The following is a 20,766-nucleotide window of genomic DNA, read 5'->3' on the forward strand; positions in this document are numbered from 1 at the left end:
GTTCCATGCCTTTCTCCAAGCTCCTTGCATTCCCTGGCTTGTAGACGTATCACTCCAGTCTCAGCCTCTGTCATCACTGTGGCCTTCTCTCTGTGTGTCTGTGTCTCTCTGTGCCTCTCCTCTTCTTATAAGGACACCAGTCATATCAGATTAAGGGCCCTCCCTACCCCAGAATGACCTCATTCTAACTAATTGTATCTGTAACAGCCCTGTTTCCAATTAAGGTCACATTCTGAGGTTCCAAGAAAGACATGATTTGCGGGGGAGACTCTCCAACCCACTGACCAGCGTACGTACAGATAGTTCTCAGGAGCCCTTGACCCCATAACCTCGCCACATTGTCTTCTCTAGATAACATTTTGGCTGCAAGTGACAGACACTCAGTCCCAGCTAACATAAGCCAAAGATTGAGTGTATTAGCTTGTGCTACAGAAAAGCAAAAAATGGTTCAAGAAGTTCAGATGGCATGAAAGGTGTGTTTCCTTCTTGGCCATGGTTGTTGGAGGTCTACTTTTAATTCTTCCCTGTGGGGGCACAGTTTTAGCCCTGTACCTTTCATTGGGCCCATGAGGCTGTGGGACTGGACTGTCCTAGCCCAGTCTCGATGGTATGGACTGGGGCAGGCAGAGCCCCACGGAAGCTGCAAAGGGTACATCTGCTTCATCTGGTGGAGATGCACTAATGGATGAACATGCTGCACAGTCACTGCTTCGTAAAGTTCCCTTCCTCCCGAGGCCTCACATGGGGTACTCCCTTCAGGGCACACCCAGTCACATGCTTTCTGCATGCAGCTCCAAGCCGTGTGTGCAGACAGATAGGCAGAAGTGGAATCTGGTGGTGTGCATGCTGGTGAGGGCAAATAGAAGGCTCCTACAGTCAGAGAAGGCTGTTCAGAGCTCTGTCCCATGAGTGGGGCAGTGAGAAAAGAGAGAAGGAACAGGTACGGATGGGAGGAGCCTGGGTCCCTAGGCCATGTTCTGGGTGCTTCCCCTGGTGCAGCTTTGTCTGGGGGAAAGTGGGAGTGAGGCCAAGAGGCTAGCAGGCCACCAAAGGCCTGAAACCAATGCCCTTGCCCAGCTTGTGAGATGCTGGGGACACAGCCTGCCCTTGGGCATTTGGACTAGTGGCACAGTGACTTCAACAACACAGCTAAATACAGATGGCAAGGGAGGCATCTAGAATGACTCCAGGTCTCCAACTGGGGTGGGTGACTGTAGGGATAGTGATACCACTCACCAAGACAGGAACTAGGGAGGGGGAGTTGGATCCCTGGTGCTAGATGGTGAATTCCATTGAGAACATGGCAGTCAGGGTAATGGAAGCTCGGGTGGAAGGCTCCAGGGGCCTGTGTGGTACGGAGGTCTTATGCTCCAGAGGGTTAATTGTTGGAATGGTGAGAGGTTAAGTTAGGGGGTTGGCAGGAGTAAGTTGATGAGCTAGCCCAGGGGTCTTCTTGGCAAAGGAAGTGAGCAAGGGGTTTTTGTGCCCAAAGGGGACGGGGTGGGAAGCAGTGGTTGGGAGGTGGAATGGTGCCCAGGGAGGGGATCTTGAATGATGCTGAACGCCCAGAAGTCATCATGTCATCGATGCAGCCTTGTAGCCTTTGGGGGGCCCTTACTCCCCAGCATCTGCATCATGACGCTGGTGACTGATCAGCAGAAGGGCCTTTGAGTGAAAAGGCAGTTCTTGGAATCAGGGGTCTCTGCTACCCTGTGCCCACCTGTGGCCATCAGGCCCATGCTCAGGGCTGTTGGTGAGGCAGGTTGTGGATGCCCCTGGTGCTGCTGGAGCAGCAGTCAGCCAGTTTCCCGAGTGCCCATGACACCAGAAGCCCACGCTGGTTCTGAGTCCCAAGCAGCTCCTCCTGGTGGGTTTCTCCTCTCCATCTGACTCCTGAACACAGATGAAAGTAACGAAGGCAGAGCCTTGCCCTGGTTTGTTGGACCCCCAAACATGTGTTCTCCCCGCTGGCCCACAGGGTGCCATGCTCAGGTCTGCTGGCTCCTTAGAGAAGGGATGCCATGATTAGTTCTGGGGAAAAGAGGCACCAAGGTTCCAGGGAGAGAGGCACCAATGAGGCCGGGGCAAGCTCTGAACTGGGTCTGGAATGATATGGGAGCTTAGGGTATAGGGAGAGGGACATGTTCAGACAGGGATCCCCAAAGCCACCTTGTCTCAGCTCTGTTGCACCAAGTGCCACCAGGAACCCCAGCCTCCCTCCCTCAGCTCCTCCCAGTTCACCGGCCCCTCCATGCCTTGATATTCCACATGGACAGCCAGGTTGTTAGCGAGAGCCGTACTTCACAGCATGCTCCCCTGTTCTCCGGCAGCCTCCGGCAGGCAGTGCCCCATTGTGCAGATGAAGAAAGTAAGGGCCTAGGAGGTGAGCAGCATCCTTAGCAATGCATGTGAGCTTCAGACTTGAGTGATGTTAAACCCCCAAAGCCAGCGGACTCCCTTAGACGGGTGAACAGGACTTATCTCAATCCCTGAAAGTTCACAGAACACAACAGATACCTTTTTGTGTGTGCATTTGAAGAGCAGCTGTTCACAAGACTAAATGTTTTGAAAATCAGCAGTTTCTTAAGCAGGTTACCATGGACCAGGGCCGGGCAAGGCTGTGCTTGGATAGAATGCACCTACTTTCACGAATGGTTTGACCACAGGCCTAGCCCTGCCCTGCTCCGAGAAAGCCTTGTATTGTCGATCTGTGCTCTCCCTGTCAGACCTCATTCAGAGCTGTTTTGCAGGCAAATGGGTGAAATTTCTTCCAGTTGACATTTGCCTGCCATCCTGTCTCCTCATATTGTTCCTGATAAATCCCTGAGGACGGAGGCCTCTGCAGTCCCAGAGGTGGTGCTGGGGTGGAGGGGCTGGGTTTAGACATGGCCCAGTTTCTCCTGAGCTGGGAGCCCACTCAGTGTTTGGTGAGATCTGCCCTCAGAACGCACAGTGGTCCTTGTCCAGGGACCTGCAACCAAATGAGGAGGGGACAGAGAGAGAGGGATGAGTTATGAAGAAACTGCTCAGCCTATTTACGACCCGAAACGTGAGAGCCGTGCCTCTGCTGTAGGTGGAGAGGGCAAGGCTCTCGGGGTCAGGGCTCTGCTTCTAGGATGACTCAGCTGCCCCACCTGGCTCAGGCCACCTGGACCCCACCTGACCTCCTCCAGGACACCTGTCCACATAGACCTGTGAGCCTTGGACAGGCTTGCAGCTCAGAACAGCTGTCCCTACTGAGCCTGATGCTTCCCCAACCAAGGAGGCCTGCTGGGCCTGCCAGCAACCGGGCTGTAGCCAGGAACAGGCCCTCCTGGGAGTCACATGATGGTGGGGTGCTGCTTCAAGGCAGTACAAAGGAGGGTGCAATAAAACCTGTGTCCTCAGGCGCTCCTGCTTCAGGGGCAGCGCCCAGTGAGAAACAGCAGAGTAGGGCCGGTGTGAAGGACAACAGAGGTGCCAGCAGAGCGCCCACGGAAAGACATGGCCTCCCAGGCCGCACCCTGCATGGGCAGGTCTGAACTGGGAAAGGAGAGGTCCAGGCCTCCGGAGAATGGAGAACCAGAGATTAAAACAAGGAGGGCAAGGCAGCGGGATGGAGGGCAGAAGCAAAGGTCTGACTCCATGTCATTCCTGAGAGAGAACATTGGGACAGCTGGGACTGAAGCAGCAAGCAGTCAGAGAACTGACCCGAGGCAGAATGCCCATTTAGAGCCTGGCTGTCCTCAAGGACACAAGTCCATTGTTTTTATTTTTAATATGTTTTTATTGATTTCAGAGAGAGGAAGGGAAAGATATAGAATCATCAATGACGAGAGAGAATCATTGATCGGCTGCCTCCTGTAAGCCCCCTACTTGGGATTGAGCCCAAAACCAGGGCACGTGCCCTGACTCGGAATTGAACCATGAACTCCTGGGCCATACCAGCTGGGCCAAAAGTCCATATTTAAAGTCCTGCAATTAGACACATCCATTTCAAAAAGTTTTCACATACAAGAATGGAGAGACATCCTATAAGCATTGGAGGAATCAGGTGGTCACCCCACTGTACCCTAGTTGTTGGCTGTCCCTGTGACTCTGCCCAGTGAGCAGATCCATGATCTGCGGAGCCTATCAGTCTCCATGTGCCGAGAAGAAACCCCATGTGCCTTCCTTCAGTAAGAAATCTCTAAGACCTCGTTCGGGCTGTGTGGACATGAACAGAACCGTGTCCTCAAGGGCGAGAATGGAACCGCGTGTTGCTGGGGCAGAGCCTGGCCTCACAGCCTGCCGGGCTGTCCTGCTCCCTCCTTCCTGGAAATGGAAAGCTCGCTTCTCCCGCACACCCTTTACCTTCCGAGTCGCAAACCTTTGCGTTGGCATGGCATGGCTTCTGTAGTTTATAAATCGTCGTTTTTATACGAGCTCTGGGCCTGAGTCTTATTAGTCTTAGCTAAACACAGTCACTTCACTCCCCTCGTTAGTGATGGGTTAGGGGTGGGCTTTGACACAGTGGAGAAGGAGAAAGCTGATGTGTGTGAACAACAGACCTGAGATGACAGCCACCGTGCTGCTTTGGTGCAGGGGAAGGAGGGGCGATCTGGCTGGGGTGGCCTCACTGATGGTACAGCAGCACCGGAAGTGCCACCTCCAGATTCTTAGTGTGACCGTAAATCCTGGTGTCTTACTTCCTGAGCAGCTGAGTATTCTGTTCCTTTATGTTCGTAACTGTCTGAGTTATCTCTAAATAATAATGGTGCAGTAGACGAGAGGGTAAAAAGCTGTGGTACATTTACACAGGGGGATACTACTTAGCCATAAAAAAAAGAAGGAAATCTTGCCTTTTGTGACAGCATGGAGGGACCTGGAGAGTATTATGCTAAGTGAAATAAGCCAGTCAGAGAAAGACAAGTACCATATGATCTCACTTATATGTGGAATCTAATGAACAAAATAAAGAAACAAACAAAATAGAAACAGACTCATAGATACAGAGAACAGACTAATGGATGTTAGAGGGCAGGGGGGGTTTGGGGAGCTGGGGGAAACAGGTGAAGGTATTAAGCACAAACAAATAAACAAACAAAAAACAACTTCATAGACACAGACAACAGTGAGGTGATTACCAGAGGGAAAGACGGGTGGGTGGAGGTAGGAGAGGGTAAAGGGCGGATAAATGGTGATGGAAAGAGACTTGCTTTTGCGTGGTGAACACACATTATACAGATGATGTATTATATAGACTTGTACACCTGAAACTGTATAAATTTATTAACCAATGTTACCCCTAGAGATTCAATAAAAATTTTTGTTTCCTATTTTAAAAAAGAAAAAATTAAGTTTTTGTAGCTTCTAAACCTCCTTTGAAAAATGAAGAAAGAAAAAAATAATAAAGTATCCCAAAATACTGTAGTGGTTATCTCTAGGAAGTGAGATTCTCAGCAGTTTTCTTTTTTAGACAGTTCCATAGTATTCTAGTTTTCTCCACTGTGCATGCATTAGTTTTTAAATCAGAAAAACAACTTTGTGTGAGAAAGTAGCTATAATGTGTATAATTACATGGTCATAATCGGGCCAGAATTGCCCTGGGAGGCGGTGAGAGTGTCAGCACCACAGTCCTCTAGCTGGCTGCTCCTCTCCCCCAGGGCAAGAGCCCACTTCCCACAGCCCTAGACTCCCTGCAGCCCCTGGTTCTCTCTGAGGAGTTACTGGAAGCGGAGGTGCGGAACCTGCTGCCAAGCCATGGTGGTGAGCGAGTGAGCCCTCTCCCTCCCCTGTGCACTGGGACGAGCCCCAGGCCTGCCTGCTTTCTGTCCCACAGGCCCCGCAGGCTGGAGCCCGTCTGCTCAGAGCTGCAGGCTCAGATCCTTCACTGCTACCGCGACCACCTGCATGAGGTGCTCCTGTGCTCGGACCTGGTCAAAGCTTACCAGCACTGCGTGAGTGCTGCCCACAAGGTAAAGCCTGGGGCTTCTGGGCTCTGGGGGAGTGGGGGCGGGCACTGCAGAGCTGACAGCTGTCTGCATCTCTGTCTGCTGCATCAGGCATTCCAACCTCAAGGTCTCTGCCTTTCACACAGGGAGGGACTCATAGGCCTTAGATGCCCTCAGGCGCCTCCTGGTTCAGATGTCCTGCCCGGCTGTTCCCACGGGGCTCTTGGAAGTCTAGACTAGGAAAAGGGCCGTGTGGGCATTGGGCCCCACTAGGCCAAGTCCAGAGGCAGCACTGGGCAAAGTCAGGGGGGCCAGTTAAGAGCATGTGTATGCCACCCATTTCTTACCTTTGAGGACTTGGGGTTGGGAGCACGGAGGAGGGCCCGTGGCATAGGGTGGAGATCATGGAAAAGGTAGGTAAGCCCTGTGGAAGGAGAAGAGCCTTGGGGTTCTGGAGGTGGAGGCACGGGTGTGGCCTGCCTCAGCGGAGGAGGGGACTGAGGGTACCCCACTGCCCACCCCACTCCTGTGGTGGTCTGAAGGGGCATGCAGGACCCAGCCTTTGTGAGAGGGAAGGGGTAACAGTGGGTCCAGGTCTCAGGGGCCTGTGGCTGTCCTAGACATTTGAGGTGGGCAGCATCTCTCCTGAGACATGGTCCTAGGGCAGTGATGGCGAACCTATGACACGCGTGTCAGAGGTGACACGCAAACTCATTTTTTGGTTGATTTTTCTTCATTAAATGGCATTTAAATATATAAAATAAATATCAAAAATATAAGTCTTTGTTTTACTATGGTTGCAAATATAAAAAAATTTCTATATGTGACACGGCACCAGAGTTAAGTTAGGGTTTTCCAAAATGCTGACACGCCGAGCTCAAAAGGTTCGCCATCACTGTCCTAGGGCCTTGTCCTCCTTTTCTGATTCTCCCAACCAGTTCCCTTCCCCTCCTCGCACCTCCCCAGTTCCTGTCCCTCTTCTAGACCATTCCATCCCCTTCCCAAGTGCACTGCTCCAGATTGGACCCGGCCCCTTCGCACCCTGACATAGCTCCCCCACACACATACCAAGGAACACTTCGGTTCAGAATCACCAGAGGGCTGGTGTGTTTGTTAAAAGAGCTGTGGGGTGGGGGCCTTTTTCCTGTGGAAAAGCCTCTTTTGCCCAAGTAGGAGACAAGCTGCTGTGAGTTCTGGTGGTAGAAAGCCTAAGATCAGAAGTCAAGGGTTTCTCTGTGCTCAACAGCCTTACCTCACTAGAGCCCTTCTCACTTTCTATCAGCCTGTTCCAGGCTCTACCCAGCTCATACCTGCCCAGTGTAGCATTGAGACAGAGGGAACCCATCAGCAGGTCCGCACGGGATCAGGTGGGGGCAACGCCTGGATAGGTGGTTATTTCCTCTCCCCTGTGGAGCATGGAAAGCTGTTTGCTCATCTTCAAGTTTAGCAGAAAAGAGCCAACCATTGCTGCAGCCCTGTTGAGGGCAGGAGCCTGGAGCTGGGCGGCTTGCTAGACCACACTGGAGGCCATGGAACCGAAGGAAGGCTCTCCCGTGCCCTGTGCATCTGCCGAGGTCTTTGTGAAAGTCTGCACAGAGTGCCTTTCCCCTGGCAGGCCCTTCCAAGCCCCTGCTCACCACATAACGAAGGTTATTTGTACCAAGGGAAAGACCTGGGACTGAGGCAGCTCCCCTGGCTTCCCAGCAGAGCCCTATCTCTGTCCTCCCTCTCTCATCCAGACCCTCCCCCCTTCCCCCCACACCAAAGCCAAGGTATGATCACAAAGGAAGGCAGATTGCATTTAACCAGCGTGCTCTCTGTAGCTCCAGCCTGCCCGAGAGAGACTGGGGCACTGCCAGGCCTGGCTCCCTCTTTCCCACACCTGTGCCTCCCCTCCCCCCAGAAAAGCATGTTCAACCTGACTCCAGAAGGGCCTCAGCACCAGACCCTCTGATTGTGCCCTGCGTGGGAAAGGCAGCCAGTGCCAGAGAAACTCAAACTGCCCCCTGCCAGCCTCCACCGCAGAGGAGCCTGGCAGAGCTGGCGATGGAGTTCAAGGCTCTAATAGTGATTTGCTTCTAGAAGCGGCCAGGTGGCAGTGTCTCTGGCAGAGGGAGTAGGAACAGGACAGAGGCCCACCTTGCTGGGAGTTGTGCAGGAGGCACTTCTCAGAGCATGGGCAAGCTCCTGCCTGTGCAGCACCTGCCGAGCCTGTGGCGGCAGCGCGTGTGTGGATGTGGACAGCAGGTGAAAGCCTGAGTCCAGGACATGCTCTCCGAGTGGTTTCACGTAGGCAGTTCTGAGAGAACAGAGGGGAGACCTGGTGGGGCTGAGGAGAACTGAGCTGAGGCCCGTCTATCTTCAGGGTGGGAGGTCAGGTGAGTGGAGGGTCCATGTTAGCTGGTCCTTGCAGCACGTGCTGAGTGAGAACTGTGCGTGGAGGTGAAGAGGCCAGTTCCAGGCTGCAGGACCAGCTGGGCAGGACTGGTTCTGTTAAACGCCCTCTTGGAGCCTAGGCCTGGGGTGCGCAGGGTTCCTGGGAGAAGAGGGCCATGCCTGAACTCTGACCTGTTTTCCTTTGTAGGGGTGAGAAGCAGCCATCATTCCTGACCCTGGCAGTGACTTGGAGCCCTGAAGAGAGACCAATTATGGGACCACAGCCTCCAGACCCCCCGACCACAGCCATCTTCTGCCAGGTGCCCATGATGCTTAAGAAATGAAGGATGTGCTACTGTCCGAAAACAAATAAAGCAGCTGTCTGTGTTTTCAGTCACTTCTACAGCTGGCAGACAGTCATTGGTGCCTCCTCTGTGCAGCCCTGTTCTGGGCCCAGCAATGTAGGCTGACAAGACAGGCTGTACACCTCGAGGAGCACCCAACTTAGCAGGGGAGACAGGTGGGACCCATAATTCTGCTGTGGCCACAGGGGCAGGTAGGAGATTATATGAGGGAAATGGTTCTTTCTAGGGACAGAGCCAGGACAACAGGCCAGCTTCCCGACAGAGGCTCTGCCTGAGCTCCATTCTTGAAGCTGATGGATGACTGCAGGGCAAGCCAGAGGAGGCTTAGAGCGGGATCCCAGATGCGGGCTCAGGGGAGCTCAGACCGCGCGCAGCTGGGTGTTTGCAGAGAGCAAAGTGGGGGCGGAGGGTCGATGCCAGGCGGAACTGCTGGGGGGTCTCTAGCAGGGAGCAGCACTGTTCAGTCCCTCCCTTTGAGGGATGCCACCCACACTCCCAGAGGAGGGTTGGCCCAAGTGGGGCAGGCCACCTGAAGGTACGAGAAGCCTGAGAGAGGCTGGTGGGGTGAGCCAGGGGAGCTAAAATGACAGGACTCTGGTTTTGATCAAGGATGATTTCCAAATTTCTGGCTTGGGTGCTGTTGACTCTACAGACTGAAATGAGGGACACAGGGACTGAAGGGGGCAGATGACAGCTGGGTTTGAGATGTGCTGTACTCAAGTTGATGTCCGAACACTGGCCTGCTAGTCCTTGACCTTTGGCAGGGCCCTAGGCTGAGGCGCCTTGAGCACCCAGGGCTGCACTCTGTGAGGCAGAAAGAGGAATTTGGGGCGGGGCTTCTGCTCTGCTGACCACTCTGCCTGTGACCTTGGATTTCCTGCTAAAGTTTGTTTGGAGAGCCCCCGGCCATCTGGAGCTAAGAGACTGCAATCTTAACTCAGGCTTTGCAGCCCAAACATCTCTGCTCACCCCTAGATGCTCATACACAAAGCTCCAGTGGGCAGTTGAGGCTTGGCAGTCTCCTGTTATCTGAGCAAGTCGCATGAAGCAGTTTTATTCAGCCAGGCTACATAGTGGCGGCCCCCTCTAGAAGTTCTGGGTTCATTTACCAAACCACACAGAGGTGAGTGGTCAGGGCCTGAGCCCCTCCCAGCCGACTCCTGGCAGCCCAGGGAGGGGCTGGCCCTCTGCAAGGTCAGCCTGCTGGAGTCACAGGTCACCTGGCTGGTTATCTTAAGTGACATCAGAGCAGCCATTCAGCCAAAAACTGCTGAGGCCCTTCTGAGACTCCCTTTGAAGCCTCTGGTGACCAACTTCCAAATCTCACAGGAATAATTCCAGACTCCATCCTGTTACCCAGGAGTCATTTGGGGGCAGCTGTGTGTACACCTGGGTCTGTGTGTACCTGTCCATCTGTGTGTGTGTGTGTGTGTATGCCTTTATGTGCGTGCACATGTGTATGTGTACACACTGGGCTATGTGCACTGTCCACACGCACCTGTTTATCTGTGCATATGTGTTTAGGTGCCTTTGTATGTGTGCACAGGCAGCCAGCCATGTTCACCACCTGCTAATGCTCCCAGCCTCTCTCTACTTGGATCTTAGCCCATTTCCTCTAGAGCAGTGGTTCTCAACCTTCTGGCCCTTTAAATACAGTTCCTCATGTTGTGACCCAACCATAAAATTATTTTCATTGCTACTTCATAACTGTAATGTTGCTACTGTTATGAATCGTAATATAAATATCTGATATGCAGGATGGTCTTAGGCGACCCCTGTGAAGGGGTCATTCGCCCGCCAAAGGGGTCTCGACCCACAGGTTGAGAACTGCTGCTCTAGAGCTAGAACTGAGCTTCCCTTGCCTGATGTCCACCTCTCCCCTACTGGGGACTTGAGGTATGTGTGTCCAGAGCCATCTGTATCATTGTGTTGGAGTGTCTGTGTGTGTGTGTGGGGGGTGGTGCATGTGCTCAGAGTGCAGCTTTGTGTGCATATGTGTATGTACCTATACATGACTCGCTTATGTGTGGACCTATGTCTCCAGTCCCTCCACATGGCCAAACCTCACAGAAAGTCAGGCCTGAGAGAGCATTGTGTGGGGGAGGGGGGTGTTCAGCAGGGTGTGGACCTGGAGGCAGACATTCACATTCCTGGGCTCAGGTCCCAGCTGCATGACTACTGAAAGGGAGTGTTAATACCCATCCCGCCCGGTTGTGGGGGATTAAATACGATGATGCTGGCTGTGGCATATGGGATCCAACCAGGACACTAGAAAACACTGTAATTATTTAAACATAGGAAATTCAATGCAGGGAGCTGATCACAAAGGAGATGGAGGAGCTGAATCCCCAAATGGGATGGTGTTATAACCCAGGAATTAGTAACAGTGGGAAGATTCTGTCACCTCTGGTCTAGAGGGACAAAGGGAAGAGGCAGGATGCCCAGTAGAAGCTGGCACCCCAGGGGTTGGGGCCACCAAGGGGACACAGCTGCTGCAAGAGGTGCTGCCTATGGGCTCTCCCCTCCTCCCACCCTCCAGCCTCCATTCATTCGTGCCTCTCCTTGGCTGAACCTAGCAGAGATTGGAGGGCTCGGCAGCCCCGGAGCTGCCCCTTGCATGGAGGAGTGGCGCAAGGCCCAGGACCACATGCAGATCAGCAGGAAGCACATCAGCATGACCTTTGGGGTGTAATGAGCGGGCATGTGTGCCTGTGCTTGGGTGGGTGTGAGTAGCGGGTGCCAGTGGCAGCATGTGCACACACCTGTGTGCATTTTCAGCTTGTATTGGCACATGGTGGCCAACTATCAATCAGCCCCCGCAGACACTTATCCACGTGCCAGGCACTCTCCCACACCTGTCTCCCACGGGCCTGCAGAATAGTGACGCAGTTACTGCCACACTTTACAGATCTCAGTGCTGGTGCTGCACCTCCTTTTGGAAGCAGGGTCCCTGGTTATGTGCTGGACCAGGCTCCCAGGACCCAGCTGACGGGCTCCCCTCGCTGGGCTCCCCAAATAGGGAGTGTGGCCCCTGGCAGAAGAAATGGCCAGAGTTCATTCCTTCCAATGTCATTATTGAGCTGAGGAGGCCCAGCAGTGCCAGGGCAGGATCTGAGCCCTGGGGCAGGCCCTCCTTTGAGGCACCGATTCCTTCCCATTGGGAGGAAGGGGCCCTGCCTCACACGCACGCTGCCATCTCACCTACCCATGACCGCTGCTGTCCCTCCCTAATGCGGGCACAGCCTCGGACATTTTGGGTCTTTGCAGGTGGCTGGAATGGGGGGTGAGAGCAGGGCGTGGAGGGAATGTCCGCTGTGCACTGGGCACAGGAGGGAGCAGTGTCACTGCAGATATGGAGAGGGCCCTGCCCTGTGGCGCTGCCGGAGGAGGTGACTCGTGGCCTCTTAGGAGGACACACTTGGTTAAATGCAGCAAAAGCCTTTTGAAGTGCACAAACTCACACAAAAACAACAACACCCCTCCCCCCAATCTATCTGTAGTTGCTTACAAAAGACATCAGCTCAATGCTGAGGGCATGGGTTGGTTGAGAATAGAAAAATTGAAAAAGATACACCTGCAAACTCTGAGGAAGCTGGAATGGTCATGTTCCTATCAGACAAGGTGGACATCAAGACAAGGAGTGCTGTGAGCAACAGAGGGCCCAAACAGTAACAGGGACAGCTGGCAGGGAGACTTAAAAACCGACTGCGTGTGCCCCTGGTGCAAGAGTGAAATACTCGGAGCAAGACTGACAGGGCAGAAAGGAGCTTTGAGAACATGCACCCCTCCGCCTAGCCAAGGCTGGCCGCTGGCTCGTAGGAAATCAGTGCACAGGTCCTGTGTCCTGGGCTGTTGGCCCTGCCCCTGCTCGGCCTCTGCTGTGCCCACCAGGCATCATGAGTTGGGGTGTCGGAGCAGCGCAGTTGCTGAGCCTCAGCCTGTTTCCTCATCTCTACAAGGGAGACAGTCGCAGGTGCCATCTCCTAGGGCTGTGGTCGGCAAACTGCGGCTCGGTAAACCGTGGCTCGCGAGCCACATGCGGCTCTTTGGCCCCTTGAGTGTGGCTCTTCCACAAAATACCGGCTCTTCCACAAAATACCGACTTCTGCACATGGGCCACAAAGTTTCAATCGCACTGTACATGTGCGCCCGCACGTGGTATTTTGTGGAAGAGCCACAGTCAAGGGGCCAAAGAGCTGCATGTGGCTCACGAGCCGAGGTTTGCCGACCACAGTCCTAGGGAGTGGTGAGGACAGGTGTCCCTGGTTCAGTGCTCATTAGGGTGATGGCAGGAGGCCTGCCACTCACATCCCCTTCAGGGCTGGGCTAGACAGCCCTTGACCCTGAGTTCTCTCTCTCTGGAAAGTGTCTTTGATCAGGAGCCACTTCACTAACGCCACACTCCAGGGGCAGGGGCTACATTCGATTATTGCCAGGGTGTCCAGGCCAGAAAGCTGAGCAGGGCCTCAGGGAGACTGCTTGGCAGCTCAGCTTGTCCCCTTGCTCTCTGCTCCCTCCCCTTACAAGTGAGTGTTGACCTCAAGGGCACCCCTTAATACATGTCCTGCAGGCTCATCTCTGCCTCAGACTTGGCTTCTGTGTTACTGTTACTATGTCCTAGTGACTGTGAAGACCAGGGCAACACCTGATCCATGCTCACTGGCTTCTAGTGTAGCAGGAGAGCCGACATTGGAGCTCAGTTGAGAGCAGGCCCCTATGGAGAGGCCCCGGGAGCTCTGGCCCAGGGCGCCCAGGCTGTGGGGTCAGGGAGGGCTTCTCTGAGTTGAGGCTTATTCTGGGATCTGAGACTGAATCAGAGTTGGCCAGGTAAAGTGACTGCTTTATTTATCACAGTGTTTATTACAAGGGCAAAGTACTAGAAACAGCCTATATGTCCAACAATAGGGGATACATTAAACAAAATGTGGTACATCCATAAGATAGCTCTGCAGCCACTAACAACAGTGACATGGAGTTATAGTTATTAACATGGAACTCCATACACTCTATTTTAAGAAAATAAGTAGTATATTCTGTCTGACCCATTCTTTGAATGAAAACATATCACCTAGACATATGCAAAAATATGCATACACACAAAGAAGAAGGCCAGAAGGTTATACACCTAAATGTTATAGTGCTTTTCTCTAGGGCAGCAGTTCTCAACCTGTGGGTCGCGACCCCTTTGGGGGTTGAACGACCCTTTCACAGGGGTCGCCTAAGACCATCGGAAAACACATATATAATTACATATTGTTTTTGTGATTAATCACTATGCTTTAATTATGTTCAATTTGTAACAATGAAATTGGAAGGCAGCTATGCTCAACACTATACCACCAACGCTAATTTGTAACAATGAAATTGGGGGTCACCACAACGTGAGGAACTGTATTAAAGGGTCGAGGCATTAGGAAGGTTGAGAACCACTGCTCTAGGGACAGGATTATGGCTATGTTTTGTTATGTGTGTGTGTACACACACACACACACACACACTTAACGATATTTTCTGTTGTTTAAAATTGACATAGACATTTTTATAAAATAGCCCCCAGGCTCAACTTTTCCTGAATGCCCTTGGTGGGTGCAGCCCTCCATGCCTGGGCCCCGGTCAAGGATGCCCAGGGTCCTGTCTTCACTAGGGCCACCTGGCTCAGTGGTTGCCTCTGGGCAGCGTCTGGATCTCCTTGAATAAGGAGCTTTTCCACCCACTAAACGGGGTCAGTGAAGTTAGGAGAGGAACAAGGCAGGGCCCAAAGTGCGCCAGGAGAGAGGGCCCCAGGGATCACCTTAGTCATTCCTCTTTTGCACAACAGGCATTGGCATTGAATGCTTGCCATGTGCAGTCATGGTTCTAGTGCTGGAGGTGCAGCATTGAGCAGAACAGAGCTGTCCCCAGGTTCTTAGAGATCCGGAGGGGAGACAGACAAGATAAAATCAATGCTCCAAGATGTTTTGCAATGGGGGAAAGTTGGGGGCCCAGGAGTGCCAGAGGTGGAGGTTGCCATGTCCAGTGAGGACAGGACACCTATACCCCCACTCCCTGGGGGTTCCCACTCCCAGACAAGGCAGCTGCCAGCCTCTCTGTGGCCCTGGAACCAGCACAGCCAAACCCAGGTTGCTCTTAAGGAAAAACACTTCCACTTCATACCTGATAACCTGCCTCATTAAATTTAATGGGCCAGTTATTCCCGTTAAATAAACATCAACTAATTATAAAAAACACATTTGCTGAAGTTTGACTACGGAATGAAGAAACCAATTACATGGTTATTCAGCCTCAAAACACATACAGCAATGAAGGGTGCAGACCACAGCAGGGGCAGGGGGGCTGGTGGAGCACCTGGAATTCAGAGTCCCCATCTCTCCCCACTTCCTGTCCAGAGCTCAGTGGGCCTCAGGAAAGTCAGCATCTCGGAGAGCTGGGCAGACTGCAACCCAGACAGGCTGACTCCGGGCCTGCCTCAGTCAGGACCCTTTTAGCGCAGGTGACAGAACCCTACAAATGGACTTAAGCAAAAAGAGTGTGTTGGCTCATGTGATTGAAAAGTCAAGAAGGAAGCCTCAGCACGGGTGGATCTGAGAACGTAAACAGTGATTGGGACCTGGTCTTTCCTCCTGTCTCTTCACTCTGTCCTCTCTGTGGTCTTCATTCTTGGGCTCCATGAAGTGCCCCAATGATTCATGCCTTGTAGAGTTTCTCTTTCCCTCTAGCTCCAGCTTGGGGTTTAAAGGCAAGTAATAAATCGCTCTAGAGCTGACAAAGTGATATCAGGAACCTCTCGGGGAGGCCAATAAACATACAAAAAAAATGTTTCACATCCTTACGACTCATCAGGGAAATGCAAAATAAAGCCATAAAGAAATACTTCTACACACCCATCCACTGGCTGAACTTCCAAGGACAGACAACACCAGGTGCTGGTGAGCATGAGCAACATGCGGGCCCTCTGACACTGCTGCTAGGAGTGCAGAATAATTACACTACTTTGAAAAATGGTTTGGTAGTTTCCTATAAAGTTAAACATCCACCTACACTCCAATGCAGCAAATTTACTCCTGTGTCGATACCTAAGAAAATGAATATGCGCGGTGTCTAGATGGTACATACAGAAATGTTCATATCTCTATATATAAAAACCTAGGCGACCGTTTGACCATCCGACCAGTAGCTATGATGTGCACTGACCACTAGGGGGCAGGCGCTCAATGCAGGAGCTGCCGAGCTGTGGTGACTTGGCAGCTGTGCTTTTCGGGTGATGCACCCAGAACCAGAAAGGAGGGAGCCTGATTCCGGGGTGTGTCACCAGAGAACCACTCTCTTGCAATACATGTCCTGCAGGCTCACCTGGGATAGGGGGTGGGGTTGGGGTGGGGGGGGTATCAGCCCGATCTCCACAGGCCAGGCCAAGGGACCCCACCAGTGCACGAATCTGTGCACCAGGCCTCTAGTGGCTTTCTAACAGCCTAAGTGTCCACAGACAGTAGAATGAGTAGGTTGTTGTTTATTCATACAACAAAATACTACCTAGCAATGAAAAGAACAAACTAGAGCTCCCATAATGACAAAGATGACTCTCATATCTCATGGAGCAAGGAAAGCCAGATAGAGAGGAGTCCATACTTCCCAGCTTCCTAATAAATGACCACAAACCAGCTGCTTACACCCACATGGTCCTGGGTCAGCCCTGCTCGGGGCTCACGAGGAAATAGCCGGGGCGTAGTCAGACTGGGCTCCTCTCCCAAGTTCCCCTGGCTGCAGGCAGAGCTTCTTCCCTTTGGCGATTGCACAAAGGCTACCCAGCCCCCCGCCACATGACTCGCAGGCCCTCTCTCAACAGGGCATGGACTACTTCAAAGCCAGTGAAGGCGTCTCTCATATGACCATGAGAGAGAGGTCCCTGACCTTTGCCCAGGCCTATTGGTTAGAAGTGAGTCACGCACTTTTGGGGAGAGTTGCACAAAAGTGTGACTCCCTGGAGGACAGGCCTGCTGGAGTCCATTTCTACCCAGTTTAAGAGTGACAGGGCAGTATCTTGAGGTAGCTCTTGTGGGATGCTCTCCAAAAATCTGTTAGTAACAGAAAAGAAAAAAAAATGAAGGAGCAGGGTATGCAGTTTGTATCTTTGGAGAAAACAGAAAGGCAAGAATATCCATGGAATGCCCTGCGGGGTGGCTCGGTTGGTTGAAGCGTCATCCTGTACACCAACAGGTTTCGGGTTGGATTCCCAGTCAGGGCACATATCCAGGTTTTGAGTTCGATCCCTGGCCAGGGCATGTATGAGAGGCATCCGACCAATGTTTCTCTCTTTCTCTGTGCTCTCTCTCTGTCTCTCCCTTCCTCTCTCTCTCTCTCTAATCAATAAGCATACCCTTGGGTGAGGATTAAAAAACAAAAGAATATCTGTAGGTGCCTGCATTTGCATGTAGCAGAGTACCGTCTCTGAGCGGAGGACCAGCAGGAGACTGAGTTTTCATTGTGTACCCTTTTGTACACTACTTGGATATTTGTTTATCATGAGCATATATTTTAATAATTAAAAGGCCTGTTTTTATTGTTAATAAAAAAAAAAGGTCAGACCTCTTGGGAGGTAAAGGGGTCTGGAGACTGTAGCAGCTGCAACACCAGTGGGGTTGCCTCCACCTAACCCCCACCTTGCCGTGGAGAGGTGAGGGCTCAATTACCTGAATTGTGGTGGTCAGACTCAAGGACTACAGCATGCTCAGCGTGACCCTGGGCTATGTCACCTTCTTCTTTTTAAAAAAATATTTTTATTGATTTCAGAGAGGAAGGGAGAGGGATAGAGATATAGAAACATCAATGATGAGAGAGAATCATTGATTGGCTGCCTCCTGCACGCTCCACACCAGGGATCAAGCCCGCTACCCTGGCATATGCCCTGACCAGGAATCGAACCGTGACCTCCTGGTTAATAGGTTGGTGCTCAACCACTGAGCCATGCCGCCCCAGCCACCTTACTTCTTCATGCCTGATCCCATTCAGTCTAGAAAGCCACCAGGATCTTCACCAGCAGGTAGGGAGAAAACACTTGAGAATGCACACAGAGGAAGGTGGAGCCAAGAAATGGATGCCTGATGACATCATTGGGCCCTTAAGCAAGATCTCCCTGGACTTTTCAGAGAAGCAAGTCAGTGAATGTCCCTTTGGATGAAGCAAAGTTGGGTTTTTGTTGAGCCTGTTCCTATTCATTGTTCATGTCCCGTCCACTAGGATTGGCTGTTAAATATTTTGCATGTCACCCCTGGTGTTTGTCCTTGCCTGCACTAGAGGGGTTTCCAGTGAGTGGGACTTGAGCCAGGTGCCATGTGTTCAGGTCCCAGCCTCTCACTGGCCTTGCTCTGCTGCCCCCTCTTCCTGTGGGGCCGGGGCCTGTGCCCTCAGGGCTGATGCCCAGGGTGACCAGCTGCATGGCTGGCTGTGGCCTTACCCATCAAAGAAACAGGAGAGAAGGGCTGGTCTCATCCACTCCCCACACATTCCTTGTCAGGGACCCCATGACACCGCTGCTTCTGACCTGCTGGAGACGCAGGGCCAGAAAATGGGGACATCAGGGCCCTGAGCCCAGGGCTGCTCCTGACCAGGCGGGTGGCTGGGTGCTTCGGGACAGTCTTCCCTGAAAAGGAGGGGCCTGTGCTGGGGCTGGTCAGGAGAGATCAGCAGGGTGACTTCCTGGGGACAGAGGAAAGTAACATCACGTGCAAAGCTCATGGTAAAGAAGGGAAATCACAAAGATCCCTATGAGGAAGCATGGAGAAGGCATGACGAGGGAGTGGAGGGGGTCACTTGCAAAGCCAGGGCTGCTGCAGAGGCCTGGCTGGTGGTTCAAACTCGGGGACTGCAGCATATCCCCTGGGCTCCGTCACTTACTTCTTCATGCCTCAGTTTCCTTATCGGTAAAAAGGGGACAGGCGTCGCCCCTCTCTGCCCTGTGATAATGAGCCGAATGAGGTTCCTCAGGGAGAGCTCTCTGCCTGGGGGATGCCCCGTGTTTTCTCTGGTCCTCACAGGGACCCCAGAGCAGGTGCTATTTGCCTCAGGATTCAGAAAAGGCACTGAGGGTGGAGGTACGACTAGAGCGGAGCCCAGAGGGACTGGGCCTGTGTTTCTGCCTCGGAACCCAGAGAGGGTTTTCCCAGGAGGGGTGTCACAGAAGGGGACACAGAAATTCCAATTTCCTTTTTCATCTCCACTCCCACCCTTAAACCCACCCACATCCATATGCAGGCAATGCACAGTCACAGTCACGGTGCGCATGGGGCTGAGCACAGCCAGGAGGTTCTGAAAGCTCAGTGGGAATGGCCGGGAGAGGGCGTGTCCCAGTCCAGGCCTCAGATACTGTGGGACAGAGACAAGCTTTCCCTGTTGTACCCTCAGAATTCCCCACCAAAACCATGACAGAGAATAAATGGTTGCTGGTTTTTATTCCTTTTCTTTTTTTTTTTAAGATTTTATTGATTTTTTTTTTAAGAGAGAAGACGGGAGGAGAGAGAGAGAGAGAGAGACAGAGACATCGATGTGAAAGCAAAACATTGATCTATCGGCTGCCCCCTCACCCCCCTTCCCCCAGGGATAGAGCCCACAGCCCAGCATGTGCCCTGACCAGGAATCAAACCATGGTCAGTGCATGGGACAACATTCAGCCAACTGAGTCACACCAGCCAGGGCTATGGTTGCTGTTTTAAGCCATTACATGTTGGGGTGATTTGTTATGCAGCAATAGGTAGCGAACACTTCCCACAACCCTTGGACAGCTTTAGAGCAGAAGTCTATCCTTGGACAGAAGTCCATCATAATGTAGAAAGATGAGGTCACTGTCTTCATGGGGTGTGCATTCCAGGGGTTATGGATAATAAACAGCTTAGAAAGTATCAGGGGAGGGGCATGAAGGGGGCCTGCTTTATGGGGAGTGGGGGGATGCGCATCCCAGGATTCTACTGGTGGCCTCTGCTGCTTGGATGTTCTACTGGTCTGTGAGCTCTGTGGGGGCCCCAGGCAGAACTATCCTATCCAACCAGCCCAGTCACGGAGGGCAAGGGAACCAAAGAGGCAAGCTCTGCTTCGAGAGGTAGTGCCAGCAACAGAGCTGGGCCTGCTGCAAAAGCAGCAACCACAATATTTTTAAACTTTTTATTTTGAAATAAGTATAATCTATACTTATTTATAATAATGATAATAGCTTCACAGGAAGTTACAGAGACAGTACAGAAAGGTCCCACATATCTTCCTCTAACCTCCCCCAATGGTTATGTCTTATGTAACTATAGTGCATCATGGACAACAGGACACTGACATTGATACAAAGTATGTGTCTAGTTTTGTGTCCTTTATCACACGTAGGTTTGGGTGACCACCCTATGGTCAAGCTAGAATGCTCCCTCCCTCATGCTACCATTTAGCATCACACTCCCTTCCCCCACCATTCCTCACCCCTGGCAAACTCTAATCCATTCTTCATCTCTGCAATTTTTTTCATTTGGAAAATGTTATATAGTCATACTATTTGCATTTTCTGTGATTATTGATACATTGGGGACTTCTTTATTTTTTGTTTTATTGGTTCCTTTTTTTCTTTCTGTTTCTTTTTCCTGACTTCCTGTGAGTTACTTGAGTACATTTTAAAATTCCATTTTGGTTTACCTACAGTGTTTTGAGAGTATCTGTTGGCATAGATTTGTAAAGTTGCTCTAAGGATTCCAGTCTACATGTGTACTTACCACAGTCTACTGTTTTTAACAGTTTCAGTGATGTGTGGAAATCTTATCTCTACATTCCTTTATCCTCCCCCATGTATAATATGATTATCTGAGATGTTGCCTCTAACTACACTGAGACATGAGGCAGTGGTATAATTGTTGCTTCAACCATCCAGTGTAAATTCAAAAGCTTTAGAGCAGAAGTCCATTGTTCTTTCTTTCTTCCTGGTGTCCCAACATCCCTTCTTTTATCATCTATTGTTTCTGTTTAGAGAACTTTTTTTTTTAGCCATCCTGTCAGGGTAGTTCTGCTGGTGACAAATTCTCCTTTCCTTCATATGAGAATGCCTTGACTTCCCTCATTCCCTAAGTGGAATTTTCCCTAGTTATAGAATT

The 20,766-nt window shown here is 51.8% G+C and overlaps 1 protein-coding gene across 1 annotated transcript in view; it reads left to right on the forward strand.

Moving 5' to 3' along the window:
• CHCHD6 (coiled-coil-helix-coiled-coil-helix domain containing 6) overlaps window positions 1–8,691 on the forward strand; it is a 216,995-nt gene extending 208,304 nt beyond the window's left edge. Inside the window, exons 7-8 of the mRNA XM_006102366.3 lie at window positions 5,801–5,936; window positions 8,497–8,691. Of these exons, the coding sequence (XP_006102428.1) occupies window positions 5,801–5,936; window positions 8,497–8,502 (142 nt within the window). The 3' untranslated portion in view covers window positions 8,503–8,691. The remainder of the gene's footprint in view (window positions 1–5,800; window positions 5,937–8,496) is intronic.
• The last annotated feature ends 12,075 nt before the right edge of the window (window positions 8,692–20,766 follow it).

The sequence above is a fragment of the Myotis lucifugus genome, unplaced genomic scaffold (assembly GCF_000147115.1).
Source record: "Myotis lucifugus unplaced genomic scaffold, Myoluc2.0 scaffold_410, whole genome shotgun sequence".
NCBI lineage: Eukaryota > Metazoa > Chordata > Mammalia > Chiroptera > Vespertilionidae > Myotis > Myotis lucifugus.